Raw genomic sequence first — 20,404 nt, forward strand, 5'->3', positions numbered from 1 at the left:
ATATTGCTTACCCTGATGACAAAAAAGTAGGTCTTTGCGATGTCCTTAAGGATTTAGCCGAGTTATGGTCTGAAAACTAATGTCCTTTTTTAAAAACGAGCTATATATTGATCATATCCAGTTACATTTTCATTGGACATGTATTGCTAGGATCGGCAGGACCAATTTTTTGATCTGCCTTAAAATAATATGGGGTCATCTAAAAATCAAGCACTTGTAATTTTTTGATCCACGGCTCAAGAGAGATAAGAGGTAAATTACAAGGACAATTTGGATGTCCTTTGGCAGGATGTTTAAGCTCACCATGACATATTATTTGTCTCAAGACTCTCAAGGACCAGACAGGATATGCCCAAGCTATGAGATATTTTCTGCCTACAATAAAAGTCTTTGGCACTTTGCTGATTGCAGAATATTTGATTGATTTGAATTAGCTCGACCTCCAAATGAAAAAAGTGACTGATTTCTTGTATTATTTCTATAAATATTAATTAATAATTAATGAATTTGTATTAATTAGCCATTTGCATTAAATTATAGAGCATGATAAGATAGATTGAATAATGCCAATCTCTTAAAAAGTCTTCTATGCAAGTGGACTACCGAGAATCAGAGTGCAATGGGAGAGCAATCGAATCATTGAATTAGTCTTTCTCTCGCTCTCTGACTTTGTAAACCTGATACCCTACACTGCGAATGAGGCGGGTGTGATGGCTTCTTGAAGAAAAGATCTGAATTAATTGACTTTGATTCGTATTATTACTATAAATTAATTAGCATAAATTTCAATGTGAAATTATGTGCATATTAATACAAATTCAGAAATATGTTTATACTTTATACTTTGTACTTTACAGGGTGTTTTGCTAGTGTGACATTGACTGAGAAGTCATATTCTCTATCTCTCAGATTAGTCAGCATTCAATGAGAAATATACAACACAACTTGCGAGTATACAACTCAGTTGATAAGTTGTTCGTGAGTGGTCAAGTTGATAGATCGCTAAGCAACATGTTGCAGCAACTGGAATCGATTAGTCTCGAAATTATGCAGGAATTTCAAAAGTGTTATAGACAAAATTGGCCTAAATATTGTCAAGAGTTCTATTGCCTTGATAACTTCATTGGGTTTCTGAAGAAAGATCCGCAGATCAAAAACTTAAAAGCCTACACACTGAGCGATCAGAGAGCCAAAGACGAAGCTCTCTTTGTGATTGTGGTTAGCAAACATAGATATAAATAAACTAATACATACAATTAAATATGTAATTGTTAAGTTAGGATCGTTATCAGCTGTTTGTGGGCTGCCTGAATAACTCGCTTGGGCTTGTCGAGGCAGCTTTGACCTTGCTCGATTGGTCAACTGGCCTCAAATGTAGTTCGATACCAGCTCGACATATTGCGGCGCTGGAGAGCGTGATCGAGGAGAAACAGCTGCAGTTATTGTTCACAGATTTAACAAATCTGCATTATATGCCAGCAGAGGAGGCGCGTCAGTTATGTGTTGTGTAAGTTCCATTTAAGAAGTGATTCGCTTTTCATACAATGATCTCATCTAGAGCACCAGCTGGCTTTTATCTGGATACGTTAAGGGAAAGTGATGCAGAATTGGTTAACGAGGAATGGCCAAATCATCACGAGGGCTCCTTGTACTTTGTGCAACGACAGATTAAGCTGTGTCCAAGTGTTGGACTCTATGCGGAGGATTCCAAGCAACTGGTGGCCTGGTGCATCAGGTGAGTAGCTTCACTAAGTCAGCTTCATATACATATAACAATTCTAATCCATTCAGACTGCAAGGAGGCTATTTGGGTGCACTGCAGGTGAGAAGTTCGCATCAGAGACGAGGATTTGGCAGCCTGGTCACCAAGGAGATAGCACGTCGCATAGGCTGCCTGGGACAGGATGTGATGGCGCTGGTGAATCCACAAAATACTCCATCGAGGGTGATGTTTGATAAGCTCAGCTTCAAGGTAATCGATCAATGTCATTGGCTGCGAACTCAACCTCTCAACGGAGAATTTACCTGGCCCGAAGGGGAGTAAACAAAGTTACAACTTATAGTTTTAACTATGTATACATTACATTATGTTGTTAGTAAATAAATGCATACACATGTAACAAATGTCTATGCATTGTTGTCTGTACATAGTAAAATTCTACAACTATTGTATATTGTATATGAATACAACTTTGGTATAAAAATATGCCAATTCTTGCATATATATGTATATCTATAGTATGCTATGTGACTAGGATTGCAGCTACAATTGCTGCTTGAGGTGTTCGCAACGCTCGTGCAGTTGGGCAGGACACTCAAGAACACTTGGCTCCTGCAGCATGTCGATGAGCAACTGTCGAATGCACTCGAGATCGGTTTGCAGATGATGATCGTTCATTTGATATCTATCGAAAAGTAATAAGCTGGTTGCGGTCGTTATTGTTCCTGTTATTGTTGTTTGTTGGTCCTTGAGTGCAGCTGCTGCTAATCGGCGGGTGACAATGAATTCCAAAAGTTCTACAAAATCGAGGTAGTTGATGCCAAAACTGGCTCGCAACATCGTTTGGCAATGGGCCTCAAAGTTGTCCATCTGCTGGCAATCGGCGATCTCGTTGCGCACCGCCTTCCAGTTGCTCAGCAGATTACGCCACACAGTGGCCACGTTGCAGGCATTGAACCAGTTGTGATTCACTGAGATGGTATCGCTCACATTCCACACCTGATGATACCAGCCGCTGGGCACAAATACCGCCTCATTGGCCGTTTGATTGATGGTGAAATAATGCACTTGATGCTCATCCAGTTGGTTTTCATCAATGCTAAATGGCAGATTTCCCAGTCGATCGGCCAACTTGCGTTCCTCGCCGGGTGCCATTATTAGCCACTTTTTGTGGCCCACAATGTTGGTGGACCAACTGAACGAACCAAATACATCCGCATGAAAAGAAGTCCTGCGAACGCATACAGTATAATTATTAAATCAACTCATACACAGTAAGCTACTCACCAGGATCCCTTGGGTCCCATGTAGACAAAGCGATAATCATCCCGCTGCTCGGCAATCAGCTGTTCGTTCAGCCAATCGGAGGCAAAATACTTGGGCACTTGATAGAACTCATACGTGGGCATCTGGGCAGCCAGATGCCAGTCCTTGAGGTAGAGGTTGTCCTTGGCCACATTGCAGTTGGTCTCCCTTTGATCAGTTGCGTTACGTTGCCATCGCTCCAGGTAGTCATGGAACTTCAGTTCCAGTTTGGCATGGCTATCGAAATATGTTGCATTGCAGTCGGCAACAGGCACAGCAATGTTGCCGATGCGGCTCCTGAGGTAGTCGAAATTAATGTGTTGTTCTTGGCCAGTTTCGTTAGCATTGTTGTTGTTGTTGTTATTGTTGGCATTTTCGTTGTCCAGTTTAGTCGTATTGTTATCGCTATCGCATTTCGCCCAGTTGCGACATTCCCAGGCGTTGGAGACATCTGTTATAATCACCGGCCAGTTGGCGTGCATGAAACGCCAGTAGAAATCGTTGTAGCTCAGCTCCTTGGCGGCGCATCGTTGGATAATATTATCTCCATGCGGGTGCAGTTGAGGATTAATTTGTGGTTGCAGCGCCAATATTTGTGGCGCCGCTTTATCTGACTCCATGCCAGAAAAACAAAAAAAAAATGTAAACAAAAGTGTGACTTTGAAGGGACAATAATACGAGGTCACGTCACATCGATTTCGGCACTTTTCGCTCTCGCAATCGTTCTGTCAAACTCTCTCGTTGGCATTTATATTTTATATCTAAGGGAATTTAATAAAAAGTAAATGTACAATTTGAAAAAATTGTAAGTTAATTAGTAGCTTTGCATTTTGTAAAAATATTGTTTGTTTTTATGTATTAAATTGTAGTTATTTCAGTCAACTGTGACGTCACTGCGCTTCAATATGTCATTGAGGAGCAATTCTGTTACGCCGTGGAGCACGAAAGTCAAGCGTTAACAGCGGACAGACTGCTCGCTGCATGGCGCGTAACAGCAAACTGAAAGTAACAGAATTGTCTTATATCTTATACTTATCTTATAATATGCTATCGTAAATTATACTATACTGAACTTATACATTTTTCAGTACAAAATTTAAGAAAGGAGTACCAAGAAAACACTCTAAAAAAATAACAGTCACTTATCTAATTCAGAGCTTATACTCTATCTCTTTGCGGTAAACATTGAAATGAAAGTCATTTTGTGAATTTTATTATACTGCAATCTGTTTGTCATTTTATTGGAATTTATTTGCTAAACATTTTACCATTTTCAAGATTTAACTACAATTTGGATTTACATACATATGCGTATTTCATGTGTGTGTGTGTTTAACGTACACAACAACGTATGACACAGTATGGTTGAAAATTTAAATTTAAGTTTCATTTTACATTTGCTTTGTGAGTTGTTGGTGTATGTGTAATTTGAATCAAGTTCCTATATATGTTTTGTATGTATGTATGTACTATATGCATGTATAAACTTTACAGATATTTTATGGCTCGCCTTCGAGGCAAGCGTTTAGCCTAAGAACTAACGCTTGACTAACAACTTACTAATTTAATTTAAGTACAATGTAATTATAATTGTAATATTCATACATATATTTAATTTTTGCTAGAAAACTATAGGTTTATAAATTATAGCAAAACGGTATAGGTAAAAACGCTATGTACACATACAAAAACTCGTATAAAATACGTCATAAAAAAAATTGTAACAATAGTGTTTGTTTTCATTTGCGTAGAAAATGTACAATTATTGAATTTATTTACTTAAGACTACGCACATTTGACTAGATGTTTTTCACTTTTTCTTTTTTTTTTTTTAGGTTTAGAAGGTACAGAGATACTGACAGAGTGGCTTTTTTTTTAATTATTGTTTTTCCATATTTTTGTATAGAAGGGGCGTAGGCTACTGAAATGCAGGGAGAAATTGTTAGTGTTTGTGTTTGTGTTGCTTGTCTAACAGTAAATTTATATATATCTAGAGAATATGCATATTTGACATACTTATGCTATAGAAATTGTCCAACCCAACCTATGTACAGCTTTATACTAGGTATATATAGTAGGTGGCATGCACTTGAAGCTTGTGCCACGCCCACTTTGCTTACCAACTAATTTAGTGTCTGTTACGCTATTTACTTCTCCCTCAGTATTTGTGCATTTCATTATACACAACTGCTTGCAAACTGCTTAGAAAAATTGAACTAATTGTTTAATTAACATTGAATCAATGCCCAATAATTTTCTAAATATTTATATATATGTATATTTACTTTATAATTTATAGTAGATTATTTAATTTAAGTGTATGCTTTCCCACTTTTCAAATATTATTTGCATTTAAACATTAATCTACGAAAATGATTTATTTTTTTATATATTTTTTATTACATGCTTGATTGATATGTAGTTTTCATATAAAAAAACAATGAAATTAATTCACATTGGAAAACGGAAATTGTAAATACAAGTTTATTTATTTATTTTGCATCATCTTCTGCTCCTTTAGTCGTGTACTCTTCTATTTCTGTGTTGGTCCAGTTTGAAGTCAGAATTTCATATGGGAGTTTAGTTGTAGAATAGGTAGGAGAGAAAACCGTTGGAATTTGAATTTGAAATAATTGCTTTATAAATTTATAAATTTGCGGTAAGTGGGTGCATTTCTTGGCAGTCTGTAGATTGTCATAAAAAACCAAAACGAAATTCGAAAATTTTCCATAGAACCGAGAAGGAATTTAGCCAAAGACTTAGGTAGTAGACTTTTTATTAGTACTATATACTTAAAGCTTATACAAACCATAGCTAGGCCACTTATTTAACTAGAATGTAATTAATTTAAATATCATATATTCATTCATTAATTTACTTTCAATTACTGTTCTTCTTTTTTGTTTGTTTTGTTTTTATATGCACCAAAATGTTTTCGTTGCATTTTCAGCCAGGTTGGCCTATTAAACAACCTCTCTAAAGATAGCGCTTAGATTTAATTAGCTGGAAGTACAATTATATGGATCGTCAGTGCGAAAGTTGGGATGATCTTCATAGGGTTTGATTCCGGCAGCCTTTTTATCATCCCGCAGCTTCTCCACCTGCTGCATGACACGCAGAAAGTTGCCTCCTGCCAATTTGGTCAGCTCATCGATGGTCCAACCGCCTCCCAAAAGTTCGGCGAACAGCGTTGGATACGATGAAACATCCTCTAGGCCTTTGGGTGTACTGAAAATTGGTGAATACGAAAAGTTAGTTATACATAATTATAATTTCATTTCATAGCGATATAATTGAGTTTCGTATACGTAATATTCACATAGTCAAAAGAGTTATCAATAAATAAATCCTAAACTAATCGGACTTTGTCGCAATTTAAAAAGGAAAAGGAAAAAGGCAAATGCGAAGACGAAATCTGAAATGTGAAATGTGATATGTGCTTTGTATGGATAATAAAGCAGAGAGAATTTATGTAAGTCACAACCACAAAATACACAAACACAAAATAAATAAACAACAGGCAAAACAAAAGGCAAATAAATAATAAATTAATATTTCAGGCCCCGTTTGAAAGGAAGTACAAATAAATAATAATTTACTTTTATGTGTGCTACAGCGTTTAGCTTTTAAATGACATGGAAATATTACATAATACATGTACGAAAATTGCCAATTACAGGGTGTTTTTTTTCCTTTTTTACTATGTAAGTCTGAAAGTTGAATAATAGTTTTGTTTGTCAAGTGTTTATTGCTGAACGTTAAAGTAGTTTTTCATTAATTGAGCAATTGGTACTTAATTCCCTTTTTGCTTTTGTGACACCCTGTTTATAGGCATTTTATTGGTATCAAATATATTTGAAGTATGCTTGAAAAAGCCATAACAAAAACAATTCATGTCATTTGCCTTTCCTTTGTAATTTCTGGTCATTCTTGTGCCTTTGTTGTTGCTGTTGTTGTTAATGTTATTATATTAGTTGGGATTCCTTTTGCGGCTTTGCCCTATATACTATACAACAAGTGCTCATACATATTTCAGTATTTGCTAAATGGCATTTCGACATTGTTTTGCGCAAATTAATATTAATCATTTGTGGCTGCGTCAGGCACTTTAAATTCATTTTGCATTTAGCATTTTCAACATTCCGCAATTTCAAAACAAATAATCACACATTAAAGGTAAATTAACAAAACGATTTGAATTGTTTTGACTTTGCGTGTTAAACATGAAATACGCTGCAAGCCAAATAAATTGTTTAAATTGTATGTGAGACTAACAAAAATGTGTGGAAGTAGTTATTGGATAAATGAGCATACTTCTGTGGTGAGGCATGAATTGAATTTATGTGGCAGGAGGCAACTGCAACTTTAGCAACAACAATTTCAGCTGGTGCAACGATAATAACAACAATAACAACGGCAGCTGGAATTGCAATAGTCGCTTGTTTAACGCACTGAATGTCAGTCAATGTCGAAAATTGAGCAGAGCAAGAGATGCGGAAAAACACCATTTGGAATTTTGTAATTTCATAGAATTTTAGATTATTTATTGTGTCGTGTCGTGTCACCAGGTCTCTAGGTGTGAGTGTGTGTGTGTGTGTGTGTGTGTGCTGGAAAAGTGGCCTATAAATATTCATAAGCTCAATTTCGGTTAGATGTATGTGTGTGGATGTTGTTTTTCTTGTTTGTTTTTTTTTATTGTAGCTGCGCGTTGCGAAACGAATAAAATGAAGTTCGTTTCGTTGGGAAATTGATTTACATGAAAATTGCTGTTGAAAATGCTCATATGCATGTGTACAACGAGTTGTAGTGACAATAACAACACAAAGTGCGGCATGCTACATGCATAAATGCGGTATGTAGTAAAAATATTTAATTGAAAAACACACAACAAACGGGCTAAAGGGCGAAAACAGACTGAACTGAACTCAGCTCTCTCTCTCTCTCTGTCTCTCTCTCTATCTCTGTCGCATACTGTTTAAATTATGCACTCGAACATCAAACTGAACTTTGCCCTAACTGTAGTTTCAAGCCTGTCAGTTTGTTTGTTTATCTTCAACCTTCTAAATGATAACCAATCAAACGAAAATCTAAGCAAAGCACTTGAATAATGTCAGAATAAGCAGATGTCCAGCCACCTTTAAAATCTTGTAACATTTAGTTCACTTCATTGTCAATTGAGTTATTTAATTAAAAACATTTCTGTCACTATCGGCGATTTAATAATTAATTAATAATGTTTAAAAATGGTCTTGAGACTCTGACGACAACTAGAGAACTTTGAGCACTAAAATTTCACTGCTAGAAAACTCATCAGCCTTGGGCACATGACAGCATAATGATGATGATGTCCGCCCCCTAGTTGCTTCCCTCCCCTATTTGCCACCCCTTTCCCCTTCCCTTTCCCATCCCTTTCGCGAATCAATGGCCGTAACGAGCCGCAATATGAATCGCCTCCCGCAATATGCCAATGTTAAGCTGCAGTACTTAAATAGAATCAATTAATAACTTAAAAACCACCTGGGCAGAGAGAGAGAGAGACAGCAGAGGGAGTGGAGTGGCTGAATTCTCAGTTAACTGGACTGAGAATGGGCGTGGCACTGGGCTGTCTCGCGAGTGGAAGGAGGCTGTAAACCGTTGAGCCCTTGTGGCCGAGGAAAATGCGCATTTAAGTGAAATAAATGACTTTTACTTACTAATTAATGCCGTCGTAGCCGGCGCCGAGGCCAACGTGATCGATGCCAGCGACTCGCTTAATGTGATTAATATGCGCTGTAGATGCATGTGTGTGTGTGTATCCGTGTATGTGTGTCGTTTGCATTTGTTGTTGGTCAGCAGCATATCGAATGGTAAGGTTCGCCATCAGCATCATCGCCATCGCCATCGTTGTTGTTGTTGTTGTTGTTGTTGTCAAGTTCATTAAAAGCCATTGTTAAGTGAGCGCAATGTGGTTTGAGTTGTTGTTGTTGCCATCATCATCGTCGTCGTCATAAGTCGACGGTATTAAAATTTTCGCAAATTTGAAATGTGTCCAGCCAGAGACAATAGCATGAAAAGAGATCAGAGAAAGAAAGAGAGTAGACGTCAAATTACGTGGCATTAGACAAATACTCAAAAAAAAATTTAGATAAAGTAGCTACTCTATTAGGTCTACACTTCAATACTCTAGCTTACTTTTTCATCAGCAATTCTAATAACATTATAAAAAGAGTATTCCATAAAATTATTAAAAAAAAATATGCACAAACTAAGAATACTGTGTTCATAGAAATGTTCTTAAATGATAAGTAACTTATTTATTTTATTTTCTGATTATTTCACTTAAAATGAATTTATTTTATTTTCTGATTATTTCACTTAAAATTTAACACAATAATTACAAAATAAATATAAGGATAGGCCTTAGTTTAGTTTTATTAGAATATAATTTGAAATACATATAAAGTAAGTTATATAAAGATTATAAAAATACTCGCATGTCTTCTAAAATAATCATTAACTATTATTCAAAATTTGCTGACACCTTAACGAAATTTTGAATTTAATTTATTACAAACTTTGTTGATAAAACGGAATATTCCAAAATAAAATATTAGAGTACTAAGCATCATTTCTCTGACGATTATCGCATAAAATTATTTTCGGCAATAACTTAATTTTAATCTTAATAAGTTTTAATGAACAGTCTATATTTTTCAATTACTAGGTATTTATTTTAAATTAGAACACTTTAGTTATTTCTTTCAAGACTATCTTACAAACATATTTGCGTGCCACATATTTTGCTAGAAAACTTCTAATACCCTTAAGCTAGGGTATAAGAAAGAGAATTGTGTGAAAACCAGCGAAACAGGAAGTGATTACGTCCGTCATTTTGATGGCATGTCAAAAGCATTGGGAGGAAAAGAAAAGCCGGCAGAACCAGCTGAGAGGCAATAATGAACTAGCTGAAACAATGGCCAGTCAGTCAGTCAGTCAGTCACTCAGTTAGTCAGTGATGGAAATGTGGTGTTTCGTTGGTGCCACAAAGACCGCAGCAAATCAGGGGCGTTGATTGATTTCAATGTGACGAACGAATGCAAAAAGCTTTTCACTCGATTCGCTTTTGGACACAAATGAATTTCGCACTAAAAACTATGGAATTTATTGATTTATTGAAACATTTGCCATCCCCTCTGATAATTTTAAAAAATGCTAATTAATGTTTGGGTTAAAGAAAAAATGATTAAAACATGATTACTTACCGACTGCATCCTGTACAGTTGAGTTGTCGCTGCACGACAAGAACTTGGAGTAAAAGTTGACCATGACGAGGCCGCCATTTTTGGCCAACGCTTGCAGGATATCGTCCTGGACATTGCGACTCGTGTTGCACAGCTCGTAGGCGGATGAATGGGAGAATATGACGGGTGCCTCGCTCACCTCCAGAGCATCGCGCATCGTTCCTTTGGAGACGTGTGACAAATCCACCATCATGCCCAGTCGATTCATCTCGCGTATGATTGTCTGCAACGCACAAAAAAAGAAGAGGGAAAGAAAGTTCGTTAGTCACAGTGATTAGAAATGTGTGTGTGTGGCGGGGTGGGGGGTCTAAATGGCTTTCGCATCAAAATGCCAATGCCATAAACTAAGCCGCCCATGTCATAAAACATAAGTAATGAGCGGACATTGCGTGGAGAGCCAAAAAGGACATCCAAATACAGTTTCATTATGCATGTACTTTTATTTAACCTTTGACTGTCACGATGTCGCTAAGTAAATTGATATTGCTTTCAAAGGATATACTATATACGTAAGTACGTATGTATGTGTGTGTGTGTGTGTGTGTGTTTCCTTAACTCTCTTTGTCTCGCTGTAATTTGTATTTATGCGCGGATTTATGGTTGCGTATGTAGTTGTGTGTGCCTGTGTGTGTGTGCGTGGGCACAGCCTACGTAATTACTAATCTGATGCAAGTTTGTGGAGTTACATTTCGTGGCACAAATTATGAGCAAATTAATTACACTGCGAGAGATTAATTCAAGCCAAGCCGATGAGCTGCTCAATACACAACCTAGAATACACTTGAATACAAGTATATCTATTCGATGTAATGGAATTCGTGTGGCTTTTGGTCTTAATCCCAGGAACAGCCTGTCTGCTTAAGGTATAATATGTTATTGTAGCTGATTGCAAGTCAAGTCTGCAAATTCGATTCAGTAAACAATAATGGAAATAAGCCTCAAGACATTGTTGGTGTATTTAAATTGTATTAAATAGGAGATTTAATTATTACTATTTGATTGTTAATATCCGCTTACGAATAAATACATTCGTACTCGATTTTGATTTAAATATATGTAATGAATTTATACAATATATTGTGAAGGACGGTAAATACGGTCACGTTTTTAATGCTAATTATGATTTATATAATATGGACATATTTATAAAAATGACCTTTTAATATTAGTTCGAAAAGTTGTAATTTAGTTTACATTAAAATTTTAAAATTGCAATTCTTAAATCCGTTTTTACAATTTAAAAGCTAATTTTTGAATTTCAACATTGATATTTAATTTTGTTCATACTTAGTTTAGATTGTTTACATCGAAATTTAATCTTGGTTTTTTTATGAAATCTGATTTGCAGAATTTGAAAGCAGTTTTCACAATTTAAAAGCTAATTTCGAATTTCAACATTGACATTTAATTTTGTTGATATTATGAAATCTGATGTTTTGAAGAATCAATTGTAATTTATAAAGTTTTCATTCAAATTTCAACATTGAAATTTAATCTTGGTTATTTTATGAAATCTGATAATGAATTGCACAACTTGAAAGCAGTTTAAAAGCTCAATTAATTAATTGTATGCGGCAAAAGAATTTAATGTAGTTTTAAACTTGACACACACCCAATTTATTTATTTAACTGGCTTTACACATTTTTCACAATTTTTGCGAATTCTTTTACAAAAGGTTAACCAACATTTTTTGTGGTCTGCCCGAATGATAACACAATTGGCATTCGTGTTGTGTGTTCATACTATCATATAGAGAGAGAAATTTAACTGTAGCAGAGTTGTGAATTGGATTTGTCAGTGTATTTTATGGGCGATGCCATTTCGGAGATAATTTTTAATTGCAGTTTGCGCCATATAGACGACACAACATAGTATTCGCACATATAAACATATATATATGTATGTTGGTAGTACCATAGAGTCAATAGCTAGGGCGATGTATTTAAGTGGAGACAGAGTGTCGAGTGTGTTTATTTGGGACAGACAGCGAGGCGGTTGTTGGCCTTAAATTAGCTAACAAATTGCAATTGGCCGAAATGCTCAATTGCCATGATGCTGTTGTTGCCAATGCTGATGCTGATGCTGATGTCGGTGTCGATGTCGATGTCGATGCGTTGCCTGTGCACTTAACGGGCGTGGCATTAAAGCCGAGCGTAAACAGAACCAAAACTAATTGGAATCATGCGAATGTGGTTCATTCTCCCTACTCGATGTGTATGTGTGTGTTCCACAAAATGTGTATTAAATGCTTATTGTCGCCTAATTACGTACTCACATTCACATATATACAAAATGGTCATGTGGGAGGAGGGTTATTTGGCTTAAGAGCCAGGGCGTGGTTGAGAGGAAGTTCGACGGGCATTAAATCTTAATTAACGGTGCACACACACACAGAACGGCTTATGCAACTGTCAGAGTGTGTGTGTGTGTGAAATGAACTATTTACATTACTCGAAACAGTAAATTAAAATTACCAAATTATTTGGTGATTAATTGCTATGGCCAAATAATTTGCCAAACGTTATTTATATTTATGATATTAAATATGCCGAATGTGCAATTAATTTCACGCCTCGCAGCATAATATACATTTAATTTAACAACAATGACTCCAATCAATACAATGCAATTGCCATTCAGCATGCACATACATGCATGTATTGTATTTAATTTTGTATGTTTATTTATTTATTTCTTCCACAAATAATTGCACATTTAATTGGTGATATTGCAACGGTGCAACGGGGCGTATACTGCATCAATAAAAATGTATTACAATCAGCTCAAAAGTGAACCTAATTGAACCATTCGCAATCGCTTGTGCGATATATACTCGTCGATAACTGTGATTTATCTATATAAGTAGCTGTAAAGCACTCGTTGCAAGGTTATTAAGCCAGAGAGAATGGAAGCATTTAAATTGCCGCAAGACACAAATAATGCGCTATGAATGGCAGCACAATGTGAATCACTGAGATCTCTCTGTGACGAGTGACGAGCAAATTGAGGAACAACTTTCCGCAATGCTCATTAATGTCAGGCTGTCTTCCCTCTCTCACTCTCACACTTCTTTTCAGGGAATATGAAACGCTTTGTATCGATATGACTGTCAGCGGGTGGTGTTGCCGTCAAATTCAGTCCAGCGGACCAGCGAGCGAACAATGTAATACTGTCATGGCCACACAAAGAGTGGACGTTGTCCATTCTAGGCAACGACCAACCGACGACCAACCTTTCATTCGCTGCTGCTGCTGCTGTTGCTGCAGCCGTTGTCCATTTATGGCTGCTTTGACGTCCTTTGTTAGCCATTTCAATGGCTTCACCTCTCCACGCTCTCTGCGGGTGACTTCGGCACAGACTACAAAATTGTTATTAATTTTTGAAGGCATCGCATGATTTTGTGTAGATTAGCCACGATTGCAATTTTATTTTATGGCCGTAATTAAATTCAAATTTTTGGTGACTCTCTCCCTCCGCATAGAGTGAAAAAGAATGCTTCGATATTTTTGTGTAATATCCAATTAGTGGCACATCGCAAATGCACATTTATTTTCCCGGCACAGATTTGTTGCAAACATAATCGCAGCCAATAACAATAAATCCCCTCGCGTCCTTCTATTTGCGAATTGAATTTAGTTTTGTGCCAAAATTAATTTACAGTTTTTGTTTAAATCTGCGCAAAAATTGTGTGCAACACAAATAAATTGCCAAAAGCAAAACAAATGCCAAGTTCCACATAGCATCAAACGAGTTGCCACAAACACAGAGGGAATGGATAGAGAGGAGGGGGAAGATATGGTGGAAGGGCTTGGGAAATGCATACGAAACTTATACACGTGATGGCATTAACAAAAACTCATTAAAAACTTTAAATTGAAATAAAATAAAATGCATATACATTTATTTATATTTTATTTACTTATAAATGCCCGACTGCATTTTACAATTTCGCGACAATATGCGTTAAACGTATATGTGTGTGTGTGTGTGTGCGGGACGAAAGAGGGGAAACAGGACGGGGAAAATTGTGGCAAATTGGTAAAGTGAAAAAGTGAAAAAGTTGCAAGCTCTGACAGGCACAAGCGAAGCAGCACTAATATCTGCAAAAAGCTTTTCAAATTGCATTCAAATATTCAATGGAAATATCAGTTCATAAAAGGCTGACATAAGTTTCTATTTATTGGCAATAACATACGTATGTTTTCTATGGCATATATTTTAGTTAATTGGAGTGCGAACGCAAAACCAATTTGGCCACATGTTTACTATAAATTCCCAATATAATAAACACACACGATATTATTTCAGCTGCTTCTAATAAAGACACAAATAAAGTAAAAAGAACGCAAGGAAAATAACGCTTTGTAAAGTTGTGCAAATAAAATGAAAAGTTTTTGGGCAGCTGTGATAATTTTGAATAGAAAACACCAATTTATGAAAATTGGATACCATCTACCCATAGGGTTAAAGGGTATTATAACTTTGTGCTTGTCAAGTTGGTTGATTTGGCAAACAATCCAATCTGGTATATTTTGTGTCTACGGTATGTTTTTTTTTTTTAAATGTAATATTATATCAATATACCAAATATAGCCTTCGGTATACTATAGTATTTTTGTGGTATATACAACAATTCAATCTAGTATATTTTTGTCTATGGTATACATATGTTTTGAATGATTTAATATTAATAAATATACCAAATGAAGCCTTCGGTATATTTTTAGTATTTTAGCGGTATATACAACAATCAAATCTAGTATATTTTGTGTCTATGGTATCCATATGTTTTGAATGATATAATATTAATCAATATACCAAATGTAGCCTTCGGTATATTTTTAGTATTTTAGCGGTATATACAACAATCCAATCTAGTATATTTTGTGTCTATGGTATATGTTTTGAATGTAATACTATATCAATATACCAAATATAGCCTTCGGTATACTTTAGTATTTAACCGGTTTTACTCTTATCTATCTCTGTTTTACTCTTATCTAAAATGGGTAGAAAGTTTTTTTGTAGAGTCGAGCACACTCGACTGTAGTTTTCTTACTTTTCAAATTTAAATTCCGAAATATTTAAGCAGTTCAATATTTTATTTATTTAATCTGCGGTCTGCTGTCGCCTTAGTTTTCAATTTCACAAATAACAATTTCATTGTCAGCAAGTTGGTTTAGCATTTTGCGCAAAAGAAAAAAATATTATACTAAGAATAATGAGAGCGATAGATGGAGGTAGCGAGGGAGCGAGTTTTGTTATCTATCAAGTGCTTACGCAGCATCCAAGCATACACTGAGGATATACAAGACCAGACCAATATGCGGATTCGCCTCCAGCAATGACCTAATAAATCCGTTTTATGTCTTGCCTTGGCGCCGCCCTTTCCGACTGCTGCCCCGGAAATGTTGGTGGCTGGCACTCTTGGCACTCTCGACTCCAATGCTGACTTTTGTGTCATGCTATTCAGCTGCTGCTCCCACGCGATTCATATTCAAATTCAAATAGTGGGCGTGGTCGCGTCGTTGTGGTCGTGAGCCGTCATTTATTGACTGCGCCATTAGCTGCACTAATGATCCATTCAGAGGCAACTGGAGCAGGAAAAGAAACCCAAAGCGACCCCATATTCAAATTCGCAACGAAGCTAAGGCGGCTGCTGAGAGACTAAGGCAGACTCCAAGTCAGAATCAGAATCAGAGCCGGAGCCGAGGGCAAAGTGTGCACCAGACACGCACACAAACACACAAACACACACACACACACACACACACACATTCACATCGGCATTGTCAATATGCTTAATGGATTTTCAAATATTTAAACAGACCGACAACCGACAATCGACAACCTTGCGGTGGCCCGCTTTTCCATTCTTCCCATTCACATTCGTGTCTGCTTTTCCAGCTGCTTCTGCTGAATGTCCTGCCATTAGCTTAGCTCAGTCTCAGCTTCAGCTTCAGCTTCAGCCTTTCAGCTGCAGTCCAAATGCATTAGGCACATTTACGCATTTCATAAACACAAATAGATCCAATGTAATTTGTGTGATTTGAATTTGGTGTCTACAATGTCTAATCAATGCCCTTTCACTTAACAAAAGGATTCAATTTGAGTTGGCTTCAATAGCTGGAGCTAGAGCTGAGCCGAATGTGTAAACAATTAAAGAAAAAGTTCATTCGATGTGAGGCTAATTTCGAAAATGGGTTTCTTCTTTAAATTCGCTTAGTAAATCAAATAATTTTAATGGATTTTGCTAAGCTGACATTCAGTAAATTGATTATTAGTTAAAGTTTCTACTCAAAAAGTTCTCATGAAATTCTTGATGAAATTCATTTTGATTATTGATAGAGATTTCAGTTGCATTTACAGAAAAACCAATTGCATTGCGGATTGAGCTTTATTTTTTCTCTGTGGCGCTAAATAAAAATGTTTGCGATTTCAGTGGCAATTATCCATCTATTCATCCATCTATCAGTTGCAGCTAACAAGTGATGCCCGCTGGCATTGATTAGCAATCAGACGACGACGTTGCAGTCAACTGCAACTGACTATTTACCTAAGCTCAATTGCAGGGCACACACACAAACAACAAGTGGAAGTGCTTGGTATGTATAAGGAATTGACAGACACGCACACCCATGTTTGCCACTCATAGTTGGTACTCAAACACTCACAATTACACACTCGCAGAGTAGATACGTTTGCTGTTTGCTGTAAGACGTTGTTGCAACTTACAAGTTGCAACTTGCCAAGCTGAAAACGCATTGCGCGCTTGAAATAGCACAAAAATGTTGCCCATTCCCTTTCCCCCTTCCCGTTCCCCTTCCCGTTCCCCTTCCCCTTCCGTGCCTCATGTCTGTCAGAGTCTATAATTGAAGCTCTTAGTTGTCGGAACGGATGAACGGAGAAGGACCCACCGAGGGCAAGGCATGAGACAGAGGAAAGTGGAGGAGCAACAATCAAATAGCAGAGAAAACTGCAACTGAAATTACAACCCAGGGCATTTGGCAAGGAGTTGCTGCAGCTGTAACTGCAGCTGCAATTGCTTGAAATAAGATATAAGAGCCAAGATACACTCGAGAGCAAAGTAAAGCGCGGCAAAAACGCCAAAGCAAAGCAAAGCAAAAGTAACCCAAGCAAAATATGTGCACTCCGTTGCTGCTTTGCACAAAATGTTGCTATAAATTGCTTCTAGCCCAGGTGAAATTAATTGGAAAAATATTTCAGCTATTTTAGCTGCTTTCACGCGTTTCCCCCCAAAGAAACTTAATTACACTTGTATGCAAAGAACTTGTTGCCAGAAATTGCTTTGGCCAAAATTAAAGGTTCAACGTTGCTTTAGTCAATAATCGCTTGCTTCATTATTCAAGTGCCTTCAAACAATTTCGTACTAAATTATGCATACGCCGTGTGTGACACGCGCGCCGAGCCAGCGAACCGTCACATGTTTCTCGGCTCCGGCAACACAAACTGTCACTTGACAGTCATTGGCCACACACCTCTAAGAGCGGGCGTCCAACTTCCTGTTTGCTGTTGCCTGTTTGCCATAAGTAAACGACAGTTGACACTTCGTAGTACAACAAACTGGCTGGACAAGGTGGCCAAAAATTAATTCACTTTGTTAACAAGCTGCCACAAGGCACAAGTGGGTCTTAAGAAAAGTAAGCAAGAATGCTTTAACAATGAATTGGTGTTCAATTGTTAAGTTGTAGAAGAATTAGGGAGAATACTTTACATATTACAAATTAATAAGAAGATCAGCTTAAAGTTCTTTTATTATTAAAAGTTGGTAATACGTGCTGCTAATTCTTTTTAGCGTGTACATCGCTCTGTCTCATCTCATTGCAATAAGAAATTGTATTTGTTAATTCAATAAAAACTAATAACAATAATAACTAGCATATCAAAAAGAACTTTACTATCTTTGTGCCACGTTTAACAGCATCGATTGCATTCAATATCAATTTCAATAAAATATAAATCGCAGCACATTTTATGCATGTCGTTCGTGCTGTCACGTTTTACGTGACACGCGTTCAGTTCTATGGAAGCCAACGGAATCCGAGGATATGCAATATTTTTTAAGGAAATTAAATTTCCGTCATGATTTGTCCGATAGGCCATGCAAAGTGAAATATCAATCGTAAATAGGAGTGAAATAAGTACAACGCAATATATTTCTCTTCCCGCCAAATGATAAGCAACTGGCAGCTGGTGGCCACATTGCGCATACGCCGCGTGTAGCTCGCCGTTAGTTAATGCATTTTTCAACTGGAAGTGACTTCGATTAGCTTGCTAAAAAATTCATTAAAAACTTTTAGCGAGCGACAGGCACGAAAGGCAGACAAGCCAACAAAACAGTCAGACAACCTGAGGAGGAGGCCAAAGCTGAAGCCAAAGCTGTGGCTGTCGCTGTCGCTGAAGCCCTCGTAAGCAGCCAAGCTGAATATTTTATAAACTGTCGTTAGTGTGCATGACGCCACGCCTCTACCTGCGACTCCTCAGCTCGCAGATCTCAGCTCTCAGCACACGGCAGCGTTTGCCAGGTCATACAATTTGTTGCAAGAACCAGGGCAAAAAAAAGAAGCAAAATAACGTGCTGTGAAAAAATGAAAATCTCTCTCTGAGACTGGGACTGAGACTGCAAAATGGCTGCCTCGTGTTGATGGCGACGTCTGCGCCCGCAGGGACAGCAACAACAATGTGCCACAGGCGGAGGCAGAGTGGCAGAAAGACAGCTACAGTAAGTACGTGTGCCTTGCCTCGACTTCGACTACGACTACGACTACGGCCAAAGATGGATGGCCAAATATTTAGTGGGAGGTCAGACAGCTGCAATTGTCAGACTAGTGTGTGTGTGTGTGTGTGTGTGTAGCAGGTATGTTAGCTGTTAGCCAGCTGCAAAACTTTGTGCCACACACACGTTACAAAATTACCAATGTGGAAATCAATTTCATCAATTTTCGCTACTCCCCGCGGACGAAATGGTAAGTTCGCTGCATTAGATTAAAGACGAACGGGCGAAAGAGTTCGCAGTGGGATTTTCAAGTCATAGAGTATTGAGCATCAAAAGATTAAATACAAATCTCTATGGTTTCATCTTGGTTGTTGACCATAGATGAGATTTCCTCTTGGTAAAATGGAAGTAGGGATTTTGTAAAGTAAGAATTGAAATTGAAATTGAGTATAGAAATCTGCTTAGTTGCAGCATTCTACAAAAGCTATTATACTCAATGTGAACATTATTTCAATAATATTCTAGACTAAAGAAAAAAGTTCTTTACGATTATTTTAATGAAAGAATTCAGATTGATTCGAATTATTTTCTTTATAAAATTTAACAATAATACTTTATGTGGGCTAACTGCTTGATTGTGATTAATTAATCATGATGAATTGATTTTATAGAAGGAGCCGTGTGATTGAGGTTTAGCAGATAAAAATCTTTTCAGCTTCAGGATTATTTTAATAAAATTCTTTTCTATGCATTTAGTATCTTAAGATCAGCAATAATTCTTTAAAGAAATAACTATTTGGACTAATCGCTTAATCGATGCAGTTGTTAATGTTTCAACACAAACTTTTGTTTGTGATTCCTCTCATTGAAGTCAGAGCAAAGCAAGGACCACCAGAGTTGGCAAAACACCGAAAGAAAGAAGACGCTTAGACGGATATTCGATTTAGCCAGATGAGTAAATGCGAACGAGTTGAAGTGCTGCTTGGGCAAACATCAAACAAAAATTCATGGCATAAACGACTCGAATTGTGTCTTAAGCTTGACTCAACATGCATTAGTAGCACGCAGCGAAAAAACAACAAGCCGCTTTGCTCTCATTGTTGTTACACACACGCACACAGTTGTAGACTTTTGTTGTGTTGCTCTGTGTGTTGTGTGTTTCAAATGGCAAATACAAAAGCCGTTACACATGTGTCAAGATAATAACCTCTCCCTGAGCCGCAGTCGATGGCTCAGTCTCTGTTGCTGCTGTTGCTGCTGCTGCTGTCGCTGTCTCATTCTTTTCCACTCAGTGCCAGCTTCAATCCCAGTCCCCAGTCGACAGTCGGACGTAGAGCCAAAGTCAGGCTGAGCTTCAATCT

At 37.2% G+C, this 20,404-nt stretch overlaps 3 protein-coding genes across 4 annotated transcripts in view; 1 reads left to right on the forward strand and 2 right to left on the reverse strand.

The window, feature by feature from the left end:
• The first annotated feature begins 960 nt into the window (after positions 1 to 960).
• On the forward strand, positions 961 to 2,206 carry LOC133837423 (uncharacterized). Its single transcript, XM_062268177.1, has 4 exons — positions 961 to 1,218; positions 1,281 to 1,507; positions 1,559 to 1,735; positions 1,792 to 2,206. The coding sequence occupies exons 1-4, from the start codon at positions 1,012 to 1,014 to the stop codon at positions 2,042 to 2,044; spliced, it is 864 nt and encodes a 287-aa protein (XP_062124161.1). The 5' UTR covers positions 961 to 1,011; the 3' UTR covers positions 2,045 to 2,206.
• A 57-nt stretch (positions 2,207 to 2,263) lies between these two features.
• LOC133837413 (2-oxoglutarate and iron-dependent oxygenase JMJD4 homolog) lies at positions 2,264 to 3,736 on the reverse strand. Its single transcript, XM_062268165.1, has 2 exons — positions 3,008 to 3,736; positions 2,264 to 2,951 (listed from the first exon to the last, which is right to left on the reverse strand). The coding sequence occupies exons 1-2, from the start codon at positions 3,643 to 3,645 to the stop codon at positions 2,264 to 2,266; spliced, it is 1,326 nt and encodes a 441-aa protein (XP_062124149.1). The 5' UTR covers positions 3,646 to 3,736.
• Positions 3,737 to 5,882: 2,146 nt separating this feature from the next.
• Positions 5,883 to 20,404, reverse strand: part of LOC133837392 (uncharacterized) — a 154,519-nt gene continuing 139,997 nt past the window's right edge. For both annotated transcript variants that reach the window (XM_062268147.1, XM_062268140.1), the window contains 3 exons: positions 10,267 to 10,528; positions 8,719 to 8,794; positions 5,883 to 6,253 (listed from right to left, as the gene is read on the reverse strand). In XM_062268147.1, coding sequence (XP_062124131.1) covers positions 6,025 to 6,253; positions 8,719 to 8,794; positions 10,267 to 10,528 — 567 coding nt within the window. In that variant the 3' untranslated portion in view covers positions 5,883 to 6,024. The remainder of the gene's footprint in view (positions 6,254 to 8,718; positions 8,795 to 10,266; positions 10,529 to 20,404) is intronic.

This window comes from Drosophila sulfurigaster, chromosome 2L (assembly GCF_023558435.1).
Source record: "Drosophila sulfurigaster albostrigata strain 15112-1811.04 chromosome 2L, ASM2355843v2, whole genome shotgun sequence".
In the NCBI taxonomy this organism is placed as follows: Eukaryota; Metazoa; Arthropoda; class Insecta; order Diptera; family Drosophilidae; genus Drosophila; species Drosophila sulfurigaster.

What these genes read in the sequence shown, in the direction of transcription:
- LOC133837423 (XM_062268177.1), top strand. Translation starts at nt 1,012, where the DNA reads ATGTTGCAGCAACTGGAATCGATTAGTCTCGAAATTATGCAGGAATTT. An exon ending in AAGCTCTCTTTGTGATTGTG is followed by an intron (nt 1,219 to 1,280) that starts GTTAGCAAACAT and finishes TTGTTAAGTTAG; the next exon opens with GATCGTTATCAGCTGTTTGT. An exon ending in CTGGTGGCCTGGTGCATCAG is followed by an intron (nt 1,736 to 1,791) that starts GTGAGTAGCTTC and finishes TAATCCATTCAG; the next exon opens with ACTGCAAGGAGGCTATTTGG.
- LOC133837413 (XM_062268165.1), bottom strand. Translation starts at nt 3,645, where the DNA reads ATGGAGTCAGATAAAGCGGCGCCACAAATATTGGCGCTGCAACCACAA. An exon ending in ATGGGACCCAAGGGATCCTG is followed by an intron (nt 2,952 to 3,007) that starts GTGAGTAGCTTA and finishes ATGCGTTCGCAG; the next exon opens with GACTTCTTTTCATGCGGATG.